Consider the following 19299-nt stretch of genomic DNA (forward strand, 5'->3'; position numbering starts at 1 on the left):
ATCCTTAGAACCCTTTTCTTGTGCATCACTGTCCTTAGAATCCTTTTGTGGTACCTTACTACACTATCCTTAGAACCTTTTCTTGTGCAACTTTAGTACCACTGTCCTTAGAATCCTCTTGTGGTACCTTGGCAACACTTCCTTAGAACCCTTTTCTTGTGCTACCTTAGTACCATTGTCCTTAGGATCCTTTTGTGATACCTTAGCAACACTTTCCTTGGAAGCCTCTTCTTGTCCAACCTTAGTACCATTTTCCTCAGGATCCTTAGCAACAATATCCTTAGAACCCTTTTCTTGTGCAACACTGTCCTTAGAATCCTTTTGTGGTACCTTACCTACACTATCTTTAGAACCTTTTCTTGTGCAACTTTAGTACCACTGTTCTTAGAATCCTTTTGTGGTACCTTGGTCTCACTATCCTTAGAATCCTTCTGTTGTGCCTTAGCACTACTATCCTTGGAAGACTCCTTTTGTGATGACTTGGCACCACTATCCTTGGAATTCTCTTCCTGCGCCTTTGAATTGCCATCTTTGGAATCCTTTTCATCTAGTTTAGAATCCTTCACTTCTACCTTCGTCCCACTAACCTTAGAATCCTTCTGCTGCACCTTATTACCTCCATCATCTCCTTTTGCCTTGGAAACACCATCCTTCAAATCATTTTTCTGTGCCTTGGAATCTTTTTGATGCACCTTGGCACTATTATCCTTGGAATCCTTTTCTTGTGACTTAGTACCATCTCCAGCTTTCACAAGATCACTAGTTGTTTGTTTATTAGAAGCATCTTTGTCAGCTGCTACTTTGCTGGAATCAAGCAACGATTGCTTCATCGTTTCCTCACTGCCAACAAGTTTCGAATCAATTTTGGCTTTGTTATCAACTTTACAGTCAGACTTCTTGTCATTTCCTTCGACAATGTCTGACTTTTTCTTGGCCGACTTGGCAAGTTTTTCATCACTACTATCTTTAGCATGTTTCTTCGAAACATCAGACTCTTTCCCGACAGGTTCATTACTTTTCTTCTCATCCATCACACTCTTCTTAGTGTTATCTTTGTCCTTTTTCTCTTCCCCCACTTTCTTAGCGACATCTTCTTTACTCGCCTTTGCCTGCTTTTGATCACCATTCTCCATGCCACTTTTGTCCACCAGGTTTTTAGCGGTATCATCACTGTTCAAGCCAACGCTTTTACCACTTTTCATGTCATCTTCTTTGCCTTTAGCCGGAGTTTATCACTTTGTGGCTCAACTTTTTTGTCTTTACCTGTAGTTTTAGCGTCAACTTCTACATTTTTTGCAGGGGTTTGTGGTGTTTTACCAGATTTTGATTCAACTTCTTTATCTTTTGCATCTTTTTTCGAGTCAGTCTCTTTCTTTATCGCCACACTTTCCTCCTTCTTCACACTCACCTCTCCCTTCTTCTTCTTCTCTTCCACTTCCACCTTCACCACGACACTTCCATCTTTCTTATCATCATCCTTCTTTCCTTCTACCTCCTCCTTCTTCACATCATTCTTCTTCTTCTCTGCTCCATCCTCCTCCAACTCCAACAGCTCCGGAGAAGACGTCCTCTCCGATTTGATGTCTGATATGCTGATCACCTCAAACGACTCGTTGCTGGACGCCGATTCAATCGGACAACTAGATTCGGTTGTTACCGCACCCAGCTCCTCGTCGCTCACCGTAGACGTAATGTTCACTTCTGAGGTAGCAGTCGGTTTACCGTCCACAGATTTCACCTTGGTGTTGACAGTTGGAGCTTTTTCTGTCCGGCTTTCGTTTTGACGACTCCATCTTGGATTTGTCGACTACTGCAGCCGAACTACTAGTAACCTTTTGGTCACCACTGCCGCCCAGACTGGGTGTTGATTTGTTCAGTTTGCCGGCAGACAGTTTACTGGCGTCGCCCTTAGAAGTAAGCGAGTTCAGACTAGACGACGAGCGTTGTTCGGGTTTTTTCAAACCACTGTCAACCCCCGGTTTAATTTCTAGATTAGTTTTCGAAGTAGACAGCGATTTCTGGGCGGGAGTTAGCAGCGATGTTTTACTGCCGGCTTTGGTTAGCGCCGGTTTATTCGCGGTCGGTTTGACGGCGGTTTGAGCGGCGGGTTTTGCTTTGGAAGCTGCCGCTGCTGAACTATTAACGGTCGGTTTACTGTTGGAAGAAGTGGGTTTCTTCGCAGAAACGGGCGCTGTGGAAACAAGCAAATGCAATAGGCCTAAGTATGCATACGTGCAGTGCAGCAAGCAGATAGGTGACCACAGATTGCAATCAGAAGCGACACATCGTCGACCATTTGAGGAGATTATAACGGTTATTTTCACAAAAATTTCAAATATATCTTTTTTAAATTATGAATCTATAATACAGGGTGTTTACGAACTCCCTAACAATACTCTATGGCATTGTTCCTTGGTAAAAAACATATCTAAAAATCATATTTAAATTATCCGGAAGTCTTTAGTTACTCACACAGCGGCCATTTTGCTTTTTTCACTCATTATTTTCTTCTGAATAATGGTTAAAAATTATGATAATTTTTCAAATACATAAAACAAAATGGCAGTCATTTAAAATTTTGTTTCTTAAATAACTCAGAAGCTGTTGATTTTACAAAAATAACTTTTTTTAATTTAATTGCCTATCGATTGATACCAGAGTTTTAAGGATTTAAGAAATATTAATTGAGATACGGCAGCTTTAGGTTGGTGACCCACCTTTATAGAGGGTTATGTAACTCTATTTTATTGTTTAAAATGACCAAAAATCGCTTAAAATTAACATGCAATGCAAATAGAGATTGTTGCATCATTGTTGCGACTCTATTAGCATGCCTTGGTTTGCACTGCAACAAACTTTCAGTGGTCACCTATCACTAAGGCTACCATATCTCAGTTAATATTGGTCCTATCTTAAAAAATCTGGTATCAATCGATAGGCAATTAAATTTACTAAACAAAGTTATTCTTGTAAAGTTTTGTGTAAAACCAACGGTTTCTGAGTTATTCAAGAAACAAAATTTTAAATGACCGCCATTTTGTTTTAAGAATTTGAAAAATTATCATAATTTTTCTAGCTTTGTCTAGTTGTTATAAATGATCCTGCAAAGTTTCAATTCCGTATGTTTAACCATTATTTAGAGATGTCACAATGAGAATAGAATATAAGTTATTTATCAATTCATTAAATAAATTGTCATATTCATCACATTTGGTCTTACAGTACTCATTTGACTAGTCAATTACAAAGATGTATTACTCTATTATTAATCTTCGGCAAATTAAATCTACCAAAGAAAATCTGAGGTTAATATCAATGAACAAAATAATAAACTGATTAGAAGATTCGAAAATTGACCAAGAACTCAATCATGAAATCATTGAACCAGTTGGATACATGAAATTGATTGATGTAACAGCTAGAACTAGTATCTCATTGTTTGAATAAATGAGTTTATGGCATCATTATGGGTTGATAATAATAATATCGAGTGGCCTGGCGTCAGAGTTTTCAGATCGCACCTGATCAATTTCAGGGCCTCTGACATGACATAACGACTGCTTTTTAAGCAGCTGGGACCGACGAATTAACGTATCCATCCGAAACACAGGAGTGGCCCGAGATAAATATTTTGCCCGGGCCTCTGAATCATAAAGCCAGCATCTGATCCACTCGAGTGATATGGGTTGATAGAATTGGCTAACTCGGACTCGCTGACTCAATGTTGAACTGCCATAAATATGAATCAATACTACACCGATCAGAGCAGTTTTGATTCATACGGCAGTTTAACATGGAGTCAGCGAGTTCCGAGTTAGCTAATTCTATCAACCATCATTATGACTGTTTGGGTTGGTAACACTGTACTCCCTGTAATGACCGTCCCTCAATATTTCTAATTCATTTTCATTTAATGTTCAGATTATAATTTACAATTTTTTTTTAATCATTATAATTCATAAATTTTGTGAAAATGTTATAATTTATACATTTTTGTAAGAATTCTATCTGCAATCTGTGGTCAAATTCTATTTGATTGAAATGAAAAAGTAGAAGTCCATGAAAAGTAGAAATGAAAGAATGAAATGAAAGATAGAAGAGATTTAATACCAGTAGCCTAATAAAGGATAAAATAAGAAATGATGATGGTCAATACTGTAAATAGAAGAGATAGATAAGGAAGAAAATATACGAGTGAAAAAGAGACAAGAAATAGAGATACAGATAAGAATTGGCTTAGGGATAAAGGCTGGATAAAACAGGCATGAACTCAACAAAAGCTGATTTAGGAAAATTTAGTCAAATTGATTTGAGTTTCAAATGTTAATTGATTAGACCTAATTCAAGTTCAGATTAAGGCCTCAATTCTTTCAAGTTTTGAAAATTTAGTCTAATTGATTTGAATTTCTATGTTAATTGATTAGACCTAATTCAAGTGTCAGAATAAGGCCTCAAATCGTTCAGGTTTTGAAAGAATCTTGGCAAATTAATTTAAAAATACAGTATCGTATAGTGAGGTGGCCACGTTATAATGGCAGCATTTGATTAACATTTTATCCTTGTCTATCATTCGACAAAGCAGATAGCGTTATCGTTTTCTAGCTCCGCAACTTTGTCAGATCGTTTTTAACAATGTAGAAATATAATTAACAAAATATTTAATCTGAATCATGAAAATGTATAATTAAATCATAGAAATATATTTTTTCTTGAAGAATAAAATAATATAATTAAACATTTTTAGCAAGAATGGACAGTTAAGGCTGTGCAAAGGCTAAAAATAAACTTTCTAATGTTGATATTTTTCTAAGTTTTTCGATGTGTATATTCATCAAGCTATCAAAATGAAAAAGTTTTCTCAGGAAAACATTTTTTTCCCGATCATTACTTTTTGAGATATGAGCTCCTGAAGTTTGAATTTTTGTGACAGAACATTTCAAATTCGGTAAGATATAAACCCATGGGATCTAGAGGATGGATTCATGGTATTGTTGATCTAGTAAAACAACAATTTTTGAAAAAGTTATTCAATTCACCAAAAATAACTCAACTAAAAGTTATTTTTGGTTATTTTTAGTAAATATAATAACAATATTAAAAATTGATATTTTCAGAAAACTTTTGTTTTACTAGATCAACAATACTATGAAGAATCTATCTTCTAAATCGCATGGATTCATCTCTTACCGAATTTGAAATGTTCTGTCCCAATAACTTAACTTTAGGCGCTCATACCTCAAAAAGTAATGATCGAAAAAAAATGTTTTCCTGAGAAAACTTTTTCATTTTGATAGCTTGATGATATACAAATCGAAAAACTTTGAAAAATATCACGAGTAGAAAGTTTATTTGCAGCCTTTGCACAGCCTTAATGTTACATCAGATATACCGGCATCAGCTATCATCTACAGAAGGCAGTGGCAAGGCGGAGAATTGACAACGCTGTTCTTCTATATCTTTCCACTGCCATTATAACGTGAACCTCACTATAGTCTGATAGTCAAGTTGTGAATTGAAATGCTTCAAAAAATAAAGATAGAACTCAACTTCGACTGGATTTTAGGATTGAAAGTAATTTCTTAGAGTCCTACTCCATATTAAATTAAGTTGAAATAAGATGAAAGGGATAAACAAATTTATTATTCAACGAAAAAAGTGTTTGGAAGAGATTTAGGTTGAAAAAGTTTCAAGAAATTGGAAGGGAGAGATGAAAAACAGGAAGAAAGAATAAGAAAAATGTTGAATACGAATAGAAAATTTGTGAAAAACTATATCAATAAAGGATAAGCAAATCGAAAGGCAATAAGAATGCATTCATAATGCAAATGAAGAAAATCACTTACATTGAAACAAGCGAAGATATACTCTATAATACATTATGGCTGTTCGGTACACTTTTTTCATTTAAATCGGATAAACTTTTTCAATATAATTGTTAAGATCATTATAAGAGTGAGAAAAAGTGGCAACTGAAATTTTTAAGTGGTCTAATAAGCGAGTTATGGGTTGCTAACTTTCCAGATTCCGTTTTCATAAACGGTTTCGACTATATTAACAGAACTTCTCTTAAAAATTCAAAAAATGTATCTTTTCAAACTAAAACATTTTATTCCCCATATCATTCATAAATAAAAAAGTAACATTTTTTGTAAATTCGAAAACTTGTTTAATTTAGCAAAAATCGCGAAAAAAATAATATTACAACAAAGCCAATGATATACTGAATGTATTAAAAAAACTCCAATGGAAAATTGGAAACGGTTTATAATCTGGAAAGAGAACGGAGTTAGCACTTTCAACAACCCATAACTCGCTTATTAGACCACTTAAAAATTTCAGCTGCCACTTTTTCTCACTCTTATAAATGATCTTAACAATTATATTGAAAAAGATTATCCAATTTGAATAAAAAACAGCCATAACAAAACATAGCAACTAACAAAGAAGTAAATGATAAAAATATTAGTGCCGCAAAAGCATCAGAGCAGGCAAGAATAAAACATCCAGCAAAAAAGTCAACCAACTACATTCAAGAAATTATAAATTTATACAAAGCTTAACTTATCTAAGGAAGTTACAATGCGTACAAGCACATTCAATACTAACATGCACAAGAAAAAAATGTCCAGGAATGTTTCTTTTAATTTAAATAATGTTCATGAGCCCTAAATTTCCTGAATAAATAGATAAGTATTTGCCAGAAAAGAATTTGATTAGCCATAGATAGAGCTCAAGCCTTCCAACTTTCAATTAATCACAAGTCTTGAAATGAGCAAATAAAGTCTGTTTCTTCCATTTTTGAGAGGAATTGAGGTATCAATTCTATTTAGAATTCTTCAAGATTTCAGTATGTCAAATTATTAATCAGACCCTTGCAGAGCACGGGTTACACCTGATATAGTGAGGTTCAAGTTATAATGGCAGTGGAGAAAAATAGGAGAACAACGTTGCCGAACCTCTGTCTTGTCAATGCCTTCTATAGACGGTAACAGGTTTATTGATGTAAAATTTTATTATTATTATCGAAAATCCTAAATAAATGCTGTAAATCACCCCGAAGACTTCTGCTACTGCAGACATTGACAACAGGGTTAACAGCTAGATGGAAATTCGATGAGAACTACTATCCAAAAATTATTTGCCAGCCCGGGAATCAAACCCCGGGTTTCCATCTAGCTGTTAACCCTGTTGTCAATGTCTGCAGTAGCAAAAGTCTTCTGGGTGATTTACAGCATTTATTTAGGATTTTCGTTAAATAATAATTATACATTACTTAGCATTTAAATAAATGCATTCTCTATTTAATTCCATCTGTTATTGATGTAGTATTAACTGTTCATTCTCGTTTAAAATAATCAATTATATTTTATTGAGCAAGAAATTATATTTTTCAATAATTAAATATTTGAGATGAAATATTTTCATAATTAATTATTAATTCTACATTGTTAAAAGACGATCTGGCAACAGAGCAAAGCGAGAAAGAGATAGCGCTATCCTCTTAGTTGAATGATAGACAAGGATAGTAATATCATTGCTAATCAAACACTGCCATTATAACGTCGACCTCACTATAGTGACAAATATTTGCTGGACATTACAATTGAAACTCGGAAAGCGGTTAATTATCAAATGTAAAATGATCTAAACCAATTCAACTATAGCTCAGAATTGAATTAACTGAACAAAACAGTTTGCCTCAGCATGTGCCAGTCTCGAAAAGCTTCAAACTGGAGATTAGAAGTTTGGGGAATCGAAAGATTATAATTTATTATCTCTAACGGTTTAGCAGGATGAAATTCCAATCAACAGATCATTACACTGTCAGCATTGGTTAAATGACAAGTATTGGTGATATTTGAATAGATTGCTGACAGTTTAATCTCACTATCTTATCACAGAGCGACGACTGGAATAAACAGCCACAACGTGGCAAGTATCAAACAATTGCATCATCTCACAATGATCCATGGAAAGTATTCAATAAATAAAATTTTAATTCAATAAACCTAAAATTACAAGACTTGACCTATTTCGGGCTATGTTCAACCCTTAGACCAGTTATAGAATAGACACGCCCCATTGTATATTATTATTATTATTATTGTCATTTGTTACGTGAAGCCACAAATCTGAGCAGAGCTCAAGTGGCATGTAACATGTCATGAACATTTTTCTATGCAAAGTGTATGCATCTGTATAAACTCAAAGTATGAAGGCACCACAACATTCCTCCATTGTATAGGGACACGCTTCCACAAGTACATTAGTAATTGAAGACAAGAAAAGCCTATGACTACCACCTAACCGTATTCTTTCAGGTAGACAATTGAAGAGCTTCAGTCCCGAATAATATGGTCCTTTTTCCAAAAGTGTCAGTCTGTGAGCGGGGTACTGATAGACAGCTGGACTCTTTCCTCTTGTTCTATAGCCATGGCAAACTACATTTCCTTCAAATCTATATTCATATTGAAAGTCGATGAAGCCTACATCTACTGCCATATCGCCCCATCGTGACGACAACATCGAATAGAAAACTTTTCTGTAGATTGCAGATTGTGTCTATTTCAGCGGGAGCGCACCATTTTCTTAAATAATAATTTACTTCCATCTGAAATAGACACAATCTGAAAGTTTTCTATCCGATGCTGACGTCACGATGGGGCGATATGGCAGTAGATGTTGGCTTCAGAGGCTAGACTTCCCAGCGTGTCTATTCTATAACTGGTCTAAGGTTTAACCTTATCTAAATTTGGGAGAGGAATAGCGCAAGGTTACCTTATTTTTTCTCTCCCTATCATTTTTGATGGTGTACTTGTTGTATGAATCAATAATAAAGAATTTCAAGTTTTGAATCACAGTCACAGTTATTTTCTTAGTCTATATTATGTAAATTCATCTATAATTTTGCTGTATTGCAAGCTATTGTATATAAGTGTATAAGCCAGTATATATTGTAATCTACATAAATAAAGTACTCAATCAATCACACTGAAGAGTACACCATAGGTGTTGAAACTTGTTTGTAACATTTTAATAAATTCGAGATATTTTTAGACAATATCTTAGTGTTTTTTTAATAAAAAAATGTTTTTACAAAATACCAGCACTGTAAAATTCTTATCCACGTTCCCTCAATTACTTCAAGAGTCAAATTTTAGCAAATCACGAACAACAGAATTCGTTGAGCACTCTATTTTTTTTATCCAAAACAAATTTATTCATTCATTCACAAAAGTGAGGTCCACGTTATAACGGCAGTGTTTGATTAGCAATGGAATTGCTATCCTTGACTATCATTCAAAAAAGCGGATAGCGCTATCTCTTTCTTGTTGCCAGATCGTCTTTTAACAATGTAGAATTAATAATTAACAAAATATTTCATATTAATTATGATAGTATTAAAAAATATAATTTCTTGCTTAATAAATATAATTGATTATTTTAAACGAGAATGAACAGTTAATATTACATCAATAAACCTGTATAAGCTACCGTCTATAGAAGGCATTGACAAGATTGATTGATTGAGTACTTTATGTAGATTACAATATATACTGGCTTATACACTTATATACAATAGCTTACAATACAGCAAAATTATAGATGAATTTACATAATATAGACTAAGAAAATAATTATTGAACTGTATATGATATGAAAAAGCAATTTGTAATATAATAACTATAGATAATTATATTGTTATGCATCTACATACATCGGCGGAGCTTTGGACATATCAATGTTCATTTTTCGGAAAGAATATTAAAAATATCCTTCCCACTAACTCTCTGCCAAGACAGAGGTTCGGCAACGTTGTTCTCCTATCTTTCTCCACTGCCTTATAACTTGGACCTCACTATAGCAGGTGTAACCCGTGCTCTGCAAGGGTTTAATTAATTGATAAACTGAAAACTTGACGTACTGAAATCGTGAAGAATTTAAAACAGGCCTATAACCATCCTCGGTAAATTAAGAATATATATGCACAATTTCAAGTTAATCGGTCCAGTAGTTAAGACGTGATGAAACGTCATTCGTGAATTTCCTATTCAGCACGTGTATGAGCTAACTCTTCTCATTATTATATTATAGTTGATGATTATATTTTATTATCAATTTATAGATAGATAAATCTGACGGTGCATTGCATACTATTGTATGACTGAGCATGTAAGGGCTGAAACACACGAGGCGTTTTTCAGACGAGTCGGCACGGCACGAAAGGACAGGAACCTCCCGATTGGCTGATTCTCGATACGCCAATCCAATCAGCCAATCGGAGAGCTTCCTGTTCTGTCATGCCGTGCCGACCGTCTGGAAAAACGCCTTGTGTGTTTCAGCTCAAACTCTCAACAATTTAAGATTACTTCTGTTATTCATAGTAAATATAAGTTTAGATATAACTTGAATATTAATATATTAGTCCAATAAATCCCAGAAATATAATCTACTTGTTACTCATCTAACAAAAATACAACAAAATTTGTTACTCATCCAATAGATAACGTTATTAAAGTAGAGAAGAAATATCAATTTCTTATAAAGTTTCCATCCTAACTTGAATAGTTTATAATCCAAAGCAAACCAACTAGTCTCTGTGAGGTTATACTATTAAAAATTGTATTCAATAGAACAACTTACAAAGTAGGTACTATGAATTTTATTGACTATAAAACTGATTTGTCATAATCGACAAATTTATTATTCTATGTTTTACAAGGAATGCTTAGTGAACCACGTTATAATATAATAATTATAGAGAGGTCCACGTTAAAATTGAATTATTTGATTGCAATATTGGTTTTGCTATCCTTGTCTATCATTTGACAAAGAAGATAGCTCTATCGTTTTCTAGATCCGCAACGTTGATAGTTTTTCAACAATGAAGAAATATAATTAATTAACAAAATATTTATTGACCGAGCGAAGTGAGGTCTAAGATTCAAGTCGACGGTTTGGCATTTCTCTTAATGTTTAAATGTTTATATGTTGTGCATTTACGGCGAAACTCGGTAATAGATTCTCATGAAATTTGACAGGTATGTTCCTTTTTAATTGCGCGTCGACGTATATACAAGGTTTTTGGAAATTTTGCATTATTTCAAGGATAATATAAAAGGAAAAAGGAGCCTCCTCATACGCCAATATTAGAGTGAAAATCAGACTATAGAATTATTTATCATAAATCAGCTGACAAGTGATTACACAGATGTGTGGAGAAGCCAGTCTATTGCTGTATTTCCATAAGGTCTATAGTTTCAATCAGGTACTTGTGGATGAGAATACTGCGTGAGGTCTACTGTTCATAGAACTACTAGTATTTTATCCGTCAAGAAAAAATATTTTTCAATGATTTAATGATAAATTTTCATAACTGAGATTGAATAATATTTTCAATTGATTAGGCTATACTTCTACATTGTTAGAAAACGATCTTGCAACGTACCTAGCGGAGCTATAAAAGATAGCAGTATCTACTTTGTAGAATGATATAGAAGGATAGCAATAACAAAGTTAATCATATACTACCATTATAACGTGGACCTTACTATAGAATAGAGATACCTTACATGCTATCCCGGATTAAAGTTGGTCATTTTTGGTGTATCATAAAAATAATGACAAGTGTTACATCATGCAGGCATGCATCAAAATACAACAGCAAAGCATACCAAGACAGTTACATGCTGGGAAAAGTTGGATAATTAAGATAATAATGAATAGCAGAAGCGCATTTTTTTCAAGTAGTGAACAAAAGCAAAGCCAATGAGAAGCGAAGTGAAACCGTAAAAAGTAGAATAATCCAATTCCAATACAAATATTGTAATCTAAAAAACAACATATCACATTCCGTATTATATGACGAAATCCACCCATTACAAAGGCTGGTGATGGACTTAGATTGAATTGAGTTCATATTCTAACTTCCAATTTTTAATATTGTGTTCTTCTGTGTAGTGTTTTTTAGTAATGTAGTAACTTATCTTCCAAAACTTTAGACTTTCATCATCACAAAAACATCGACTGACTTTTTCTGTTCAATGTTTTCGAATAGATAGATTACAACCATAACTGTTTTACAATTACAATCATAACTGTTCGCCGATCATTGACCAAATTTCTTCAAGAGGCATCTATGATTCATCCTATTATATATGAAAAAGCGTAGACTCATTTATTACTGTAGCTTTAATACTTGCTTGCAGTTCAAAAATGTTTATCGTACATTTTTGATAGTGTTGCCGTGTACCCGTATTGTAGAGAACATAGTGGATATAAATTTTGGGTGGGTTCCCAAACACCTGATGCAAAGAGTTTATTCAACGACTTGTTCATTCAATCTCCCAACTTGTTGACAAAAATCGTTGAAACGGAATGAATCACAATTCTCACTCCTTGCTATTCAAAAGTATTATTCAAATTACTTCACTATTTTTTTCAAACTCCAAAAAGTTATCCATTCTTCTAATTATGCTGCACGTTTCAAATAGTATTTTCTGATAGTTTGAGTAACTTTTAATGAATATTCTCCTGTTTCTGACTTATTTTGTCAAGGCTTGTTATTCAACTTTGCTTTCAATTTCCAACCATTCGACACATGTTTTAGACGTGTTGGTGATGATACTGCTACAATCGTTAGTCACACAAATATTAAACAAAAATCAACTGTTACACAGAAAAATATGTATTAAATTATTAGAAAGCAAATCCTGAAAACAGTAGAACACAGAAAGACCAGTAGCATTGAAACAAATACTACACACATTAAATCAAACAGGAATCAATGTGAAAAATTCAAAAAATTGTAGTTCTAGTGATTGTTTCTCATAATTTTATAGCTGATTAATATCAAGTATTGAGTAAAGATAGTAAAATTAGGTTGACTATTTCAACTAAAGTGAGGCTTGGGTAAAATTCAATAAACTTATCTTTTCTACTACTTGAGATATTACTAATAAGCCTTCTACCTAGTCAACTATTACTCAATATCAAATATTAGTCTGTTCAAAAATGCATTTTTTAACAAAAACTCATAGTTTATTCTATTTAAAATACCCTAGTAATAGTTGAAGATAATTAATGTTTCTTTTAGCATAAAATTTGTCAAGGATTTCAAAGGTTTCAATAAGATAAAATTTCTAATTCATCAAAAATAGTACATGAAATAAATCTCATAATACATGCTAAACTGAGTTGAAATGTCTAAGATAAAATAGAATAAAGTACCTACATTTGCTGAATATTAGTAGGATATATATGCTCATAGCTTATGATAGTGAAAAGATAACCAGTCATGACATGTCAAATTGTATCTCCATTGACCAAAACCATGCCGGTTTTGATTGGGGTGGTAAGTTTAGTTTAAAATAACTTAAATAGAGTTATTTTTATGAAAATATTTTTTATTTACTGTACAGCATAGTCTTTATAAACTGTGAATTATGATACTTTATCAAATAGAATATGAGAAGCAGATATTAAATTATTAGGGATGAACTCCACGTGTTGAAGGATAACAAGAAGTTTTAAAGTAGAGTGAATCTACTAAAGAAAGTAAAGATTGAACAAATTATGAAATATTTTTTATGGAATTTCAATGATGGTTCTCACGAGCTAACCCTACGTGACACGAATCCCACATGCATGGTAAGTAATGAAATGAGCTTACCTTTCGGAACTTCCGTATCGGCCATGACTTGTTAGCTAGCTACTTCAACTTTTGCTATTAGTTTATCTTTAATTTTGATCAATAGAATTTTCAAACAAAATTAAAGACAAATGAGACTGAGCACATAGAAGAGATAGAAAGAAAACTTTTTGGCCACTCAGATAATACGAGTGCTGCCAACGTAAAACTACTAAATTAGGAGTTCGTGAAAAGATAACTTTTTCAAGGAAAATAACCGCAACTCAAAATGAAAACTTGCATTTGCTTGAACTGAGAGTAGATAAATTTAAGTCTTCTAGAAGTGCTCATGGAATTTAATACTCCACCCCCTACATAAAAGCTTCCATAGCAATGGAAGGAAAAGATCAAATAGTGGAATAATATATTGAATTTAATATTGCCTGGTTTCAAATCCTAGCCCAATATTTATCTCTGCCGGCCCGGCAAGATATTTATCTCGGGCCACTCCTATGTTTTAGATGGACATGTTCTATTATAGGTCCCGGCTGCCTGAAAAGCAGTCATTATGTCATGTCAGAGGCCTGAAAGCTCTAGCACTAGACCTGAGTCAGCCAGATTACTCGATTTTTTTTTTTTTAGCCCTAAATGCAAAAAAATTTATAAAACAGATTATTCTAGCTATGCCAAACTTTCAAGATCGAATATCTCAAGAACTGTTGAAAATATCAAAAAACTCCTATGATAAAACATTTTTGCAGATCATTTTATCAAGCTACATTTTCAAATGGTTAGTACGGTAATGTCAGTTGAGCGCATTTTTCACTAGATATAAGCTTGTAAACAAAAAACCAAAAAAATGCAACTTTTATACCATCTCACCCCTTCAGCACAAGGGGTAGGGATGGGTACATATAACTTTTAATATGTTAACCTCCCAAAAAGTCCAAACAAAGCTGCAAAGTTATAAATTGTGTTGAAAAAATCCCTTTTAAGTCTTTTGTCAAATGGTTTATGTTTTCTCAAGTTGGGATTTCACACTCAATACTGAAGCTACAACAGTAAAAAATGCCTTATATTGTGAAATCATAATTCAAATTGGGGTGATTTTAACGCTTTATTAGCTCATAATCAGCATAGATTTTCCCATTGATTTATAGGAATAAAAAGTCATATAAAGTTACTATCAAATAATTGAGGATGAGAGTTTTTTTTCAAATGTCACACTTTCAAGAGCGGATATCTCAAAAACTATAAAATCTACAAAAAAAGTTGATGGATGGGTATTGTGAGAAATACGGTTAGCTTCAATAATTTAAAATAAAATTATCATATTCGTAAGAAGTATAGTTTTTTAGTTATATGCGAGAAACCATAAAATGGTACCTTTGAATCACCTCCAACACCTTAGCACAGTGGGCATGGTTAATATGTTTACCTCCTTACCACTCTATAATGGGTGGGGCGGGGTCAAGAATATTGTTTTTCAAACTTTTCCCTCCACAACCCTCTTTTGACTGGACTATAATCAATGCTTAACATTGATTCAACTGAATACTCATTTCAGATTTCAGTGCTCAAATTCAGCTCTTCAAGTGAGTACGCTTTAGAAAACATACAACGACAGTCACATTTTAAGACGTAGAAATTATCTATTCACCTATGAAAGGTGGAGTCAACAGACATGAATGAAAAACATTGTAATTGTTTATAATTCCGAAAAAACATCATGAAAATTAAAAAATCATGTGATGGAATTAACTCTGTTCGATACTTTAGAATTTGAAAAAATAATATCACGCAACAACAATTTATTTTCACGAGTCATCGCGATGACTCAACGTTGGCGCACCTACAACAGTGCAACGGAAATCCAATGAACCGCCAATTATGAAATTTGGTTTCAATATTATTCATTGACAGGAAATAATATAAAGAATCTACAGAATCAGTTGCTATCTGCAGTACATGACACCGAATTCGAATTTGATAAATATTAAGAAAGTATTGATGTTCAAATAAGTACCTAAGTTTTTCAGTTTTCATCAAATAAAATACGAGAGTTGTAAAAACATATTCCTTAACCAAGTTGAACCTAATCCTTTTTTACAATAAGATGCCTTTATCTTACAGTTTGAATAATAAATTGAATGTCTTTTATCAAATGTATTTTATATCATGATATCATAAAACATTTTTAAACAAGCAGTTTGAACATTTCAATAGGTACTGTACTTCGCACATCGAATCGTATCAGTAAACGCGGTAAACCAGCACCGCAATAATTTTATAGGTGCGGTAGGGACGTCCACACTGCAATACGTGTACCAAAAAAGAAAGTGCAATGTCGTAAGTCGTGTTCTTCATCTAAAAGAATAAGGCTAAGTGACTCATGCAGAAAGCCAAGAAGCAAGCAAATAACATAATAATAATAGTCTTAAAAGCAAATTATTTTTAAGTTGAAGGAGTAGACCTATGTTTACCTACTGTCTACTTTAAATGAGTGCCTGTGTATCTTCACTCTTCACTTTCTGCTCTTCAACTTACCTATTTCTAAAGAAGTCGATTCTAATACTGAGACTGAGTCAGATACAATTATGAACCTCAAAGAATAAATTGATGGAGTCTAAAAAAATGCAAAAATACCAAACTAAAACATGATAGGTACGGTAATTTAAGTTAGAATATAGACTATATTATTATCACACTGTTACTGTTGTATACAGCAGTTGTCAACTCTTTTGTTCTTAACCCTGATTTTGACAATTTGAAGAGCATAAATAAATATATACAAGAAATTGAAGCACAAAATAATTGTTATCAAGTAGGCTACTACACGGTACCTTTTCATTTTGTAAGGAGGTGCCTCCACCAATTATGTAAGGCGGCGGTGACACTTCCACTAAATATGTAAAGGGGAATGAGAAAAACTATATGAAATATGTTTTGGTGGTTATAAGATAAAACAAAAGGCTGAACAATCTATACTATATAATTTAATGAAACTTTAACATATATTTACATTTAAACAAATCAAGATTACTTTATTAAAAGGAAACAATTTTAAAATGAAATTAATGGGGAAACTACTTGCTTGCTGCTAAAGATACAATCTTGTGGTTATGAAGAATATGAAAAGAAAACTCAAAAAGGATAACACCTAACCTTTTAAAGATGGCTTCCCCCTTTGGCATTCACTGGTTGAAACGCGACGTTAATATTATTAATTTAAAAAAATCAAAATAACTGATTTAGTGAAATGGGTTCAGTTCCCGTCTTATTCAATAATACAATTCTCTTTAAACTGCCCAAACTGCAACAGGAAAACTGTATTATAAAACAAAAGCAAAATCTATCCTTTTCACCAGAACAGCCGGACTTTACACACAGGTCCTAACGAATGAACTCTGCCCAAAAAGCTAAATTTGGGTATTAATATAAACTCAGTCAATGCCAAACATGAAAGCCAACTCAAGTACATATTTCTATCTGTCGCACAAGCACACGTTTGTTATTAAAAACAGAGAGAAGCTAACGTTAATATTGACAACAAATAAAATAAACAGTCTTTCTGTCGATGACAAAAGAATGTTCAAAGACAAAATACTGTTCATTGAACTTAAAAAACTCCAAAATCCTGATCAATATGAGATAAATATATAAAAATAAATAAATAAATGTTTATTTCCCAAAAAAACTAAAACTACAACATCAATTACACAAAATATTAGATAAATGACAATATTACATAGTACAATAGTTAGTTACAAAAATTATTTTAATGTGTCCTCTACCTGTTTAGTTTTTTTCTGTGTGGAAATTGACCTACTCCACTCTGGCGAACCATGTTCTAGAGTAGGTTTTGTTAGTTTTTTGTGCGTATTATTAATTAGTTAGTGTTTAGTAAGTTATTAGGTGGTTAGTTGTTATTTGAAATAATGTTTTCTTTGTTCTGTCTTCCTTTGCTCATCAACCAATTGTGTACTATTGTTTTGAACTTTCTAGGATGATTAATCTGTTTAAAGTTTGCAGGAAGTAGATTATATAATTTTGATGCTAAATGATTGAAATGTCTCTGGTATAGTGTCTTCCTTGCAACACTGGTGATGAGAAGATTCCTGTATCTGGTGTTGTGGTTTCTGGTTTGAAATGTTGTTGGGTTCTTGTGTAATCTGCATAGTATCTCCTTGGAGTAAAGCTGCCTTGGATCTATCACGTCAAACTCATTGAATAGCTGGTCTGATGAATAGCGTGGAGGTTTCTGGTTGATGACCCTCATGATCAGCTTCTGTACCCTGAGGAGCGGTTCGATGTGCAAGAAGCTTGCACCTCCCCATCCCACAATCCCATACAGCATGATGGACTGTGCTAGAGAGAAGTAGATAAATCTTATACATCCCTTGTCGACCAGTGTCCTCAGAATCCTGAATCTGCAGATAGTCTTCCTCAGTCTCCCGCATAATTCATTGAGATGATGATCCCAGCGCAGAAAAGAGTCCATTGTAACTCCCAGGTATTTCTGTGACTGTTTCCTGCGAACTGTGTATGAAGTGTTATTCCGTTGATTCATATATATGTCCCATATTTATGACCAGGTGACAATTTGATAAATTTTATTGTGTTTAGACTGTAGTATCGTCAAAAATAGTACAAAACAAATTAAAGATCATTATAAGACATAATATAGGTGTACAGTAAACAATTATAAATAGGCTATTTTGTCAACATTACTGAGGGCTCAGACATGTTGAATTCTAGTTTGGCAAGATATGCCAACAATATCAAATGCTGGTTGTTCAAATTGTGCAATGCTTTATACTGTATAGACCTGCCTACTTCTCCTAATTTGTACTTTCTGGATAGGCCTACCAGTAATTTATTCTGAAATGCTGAGTAGAGGCACTCAAATGCTGCGATACTAAAATTTTGAAATTTTTCTCGAACCGGTACTACAACTTGATTTTTTTCTACAGAGCTATTGAAATGATAGTAAACAGCGAATGATTCCAAAATAGGCCGACAAACTTTTTGTTCCCTTATAAAATAGAATTATATAGTATCCTTTGAAATTGATAAAATACTGTAATAGAATACAGCAAGAACACAAATTATAACTACGGTAATAGTTTCAGTCAGGTTAACCTGACGATGCTGTGATCACCGAAACTAGTAGTTATAATTTTGTATTATTATTTTATCAATTTCACACGGTACTATGATTATATTTTATAAATACAAGAAAGTAGCCCTAAGTCATGCACTATTTCGTGTTCCCTTATATGAAAATTAAGAAAACAGTTCTAGTAAACATGGGTCCTGAATGTTCGGTGGTACCAAGTAATAATGGTGGAAGATTCCACATTGATCTTTAAATTTTCAATTAAATAATTTTGTGGCGGCCTCATGAGGGGACTTGAGTGATCAAATCTTATGGAAAAGTAGGTAGCTGAGAAATCAAATGGAACCAGTTGGAAGTTTCTACCAACTTTGATTACTGAGGTAATGGGTAAAATATTAAAAAATTAAATATCATATTAGAAAATTATTCTTATTTCAAAATTAAAATAAGGCGAGGTAAGATTCACTTGAAACTGACACAGCATTCCATTTAAGAAAATGCAGCATTCCCGTTTAACCAATGCTGATATACTGTAGTTGGAAGTGATTAT

At 33.2% G+C, this 19299-nt stretch overlaps 1 protein-coding gene across 1 annotated transcript; it reads right to left on the reverse strand.

Moving 5' to 3' along the window:
• Window positions 1–206: 206 nt before the first annotated feature.
• On the reverse strand, window positions 207–13831 carry LOC120349477 (high mobility group nucleosome-binding domain-containing protein 5-like). The gene is made up of 2 exons (XM_039419734.1): window positions 13673–13831; window positions 207–2191 (listed from the first exon to the last, which is right to left on the reverse strand). Exon 2 carries the CDS (start codon window positions 1200–1202, stop codon window positions 336–338), a length of 867 nt encoding a protein of 288 aa, XP_039275668.1. The 5' UTR covers window positions 1203–2191; window positions 13673–13831; the 3' UTR covers window positions 207–335.
• Window positions 13832–19299: the final 5468 nt, after the last annotated feature.

The sequence above is a fragment of the Nilaparvata lugens genome, chromosome 1 (genome assembly GCF_014356525.2).
Source record: "Nilaparvata lugens isolate BPH chromosome 1, ASM1435652v1, whole genome shotgun sequence".
NCBI classification, from domain to species: domain Eukaryota; kingdom Metazoa; phylum Arthropoda; class Insecta; order Hemiptera; family Delphacidae; genus Nilaparvata; species Nilaparvata lugens.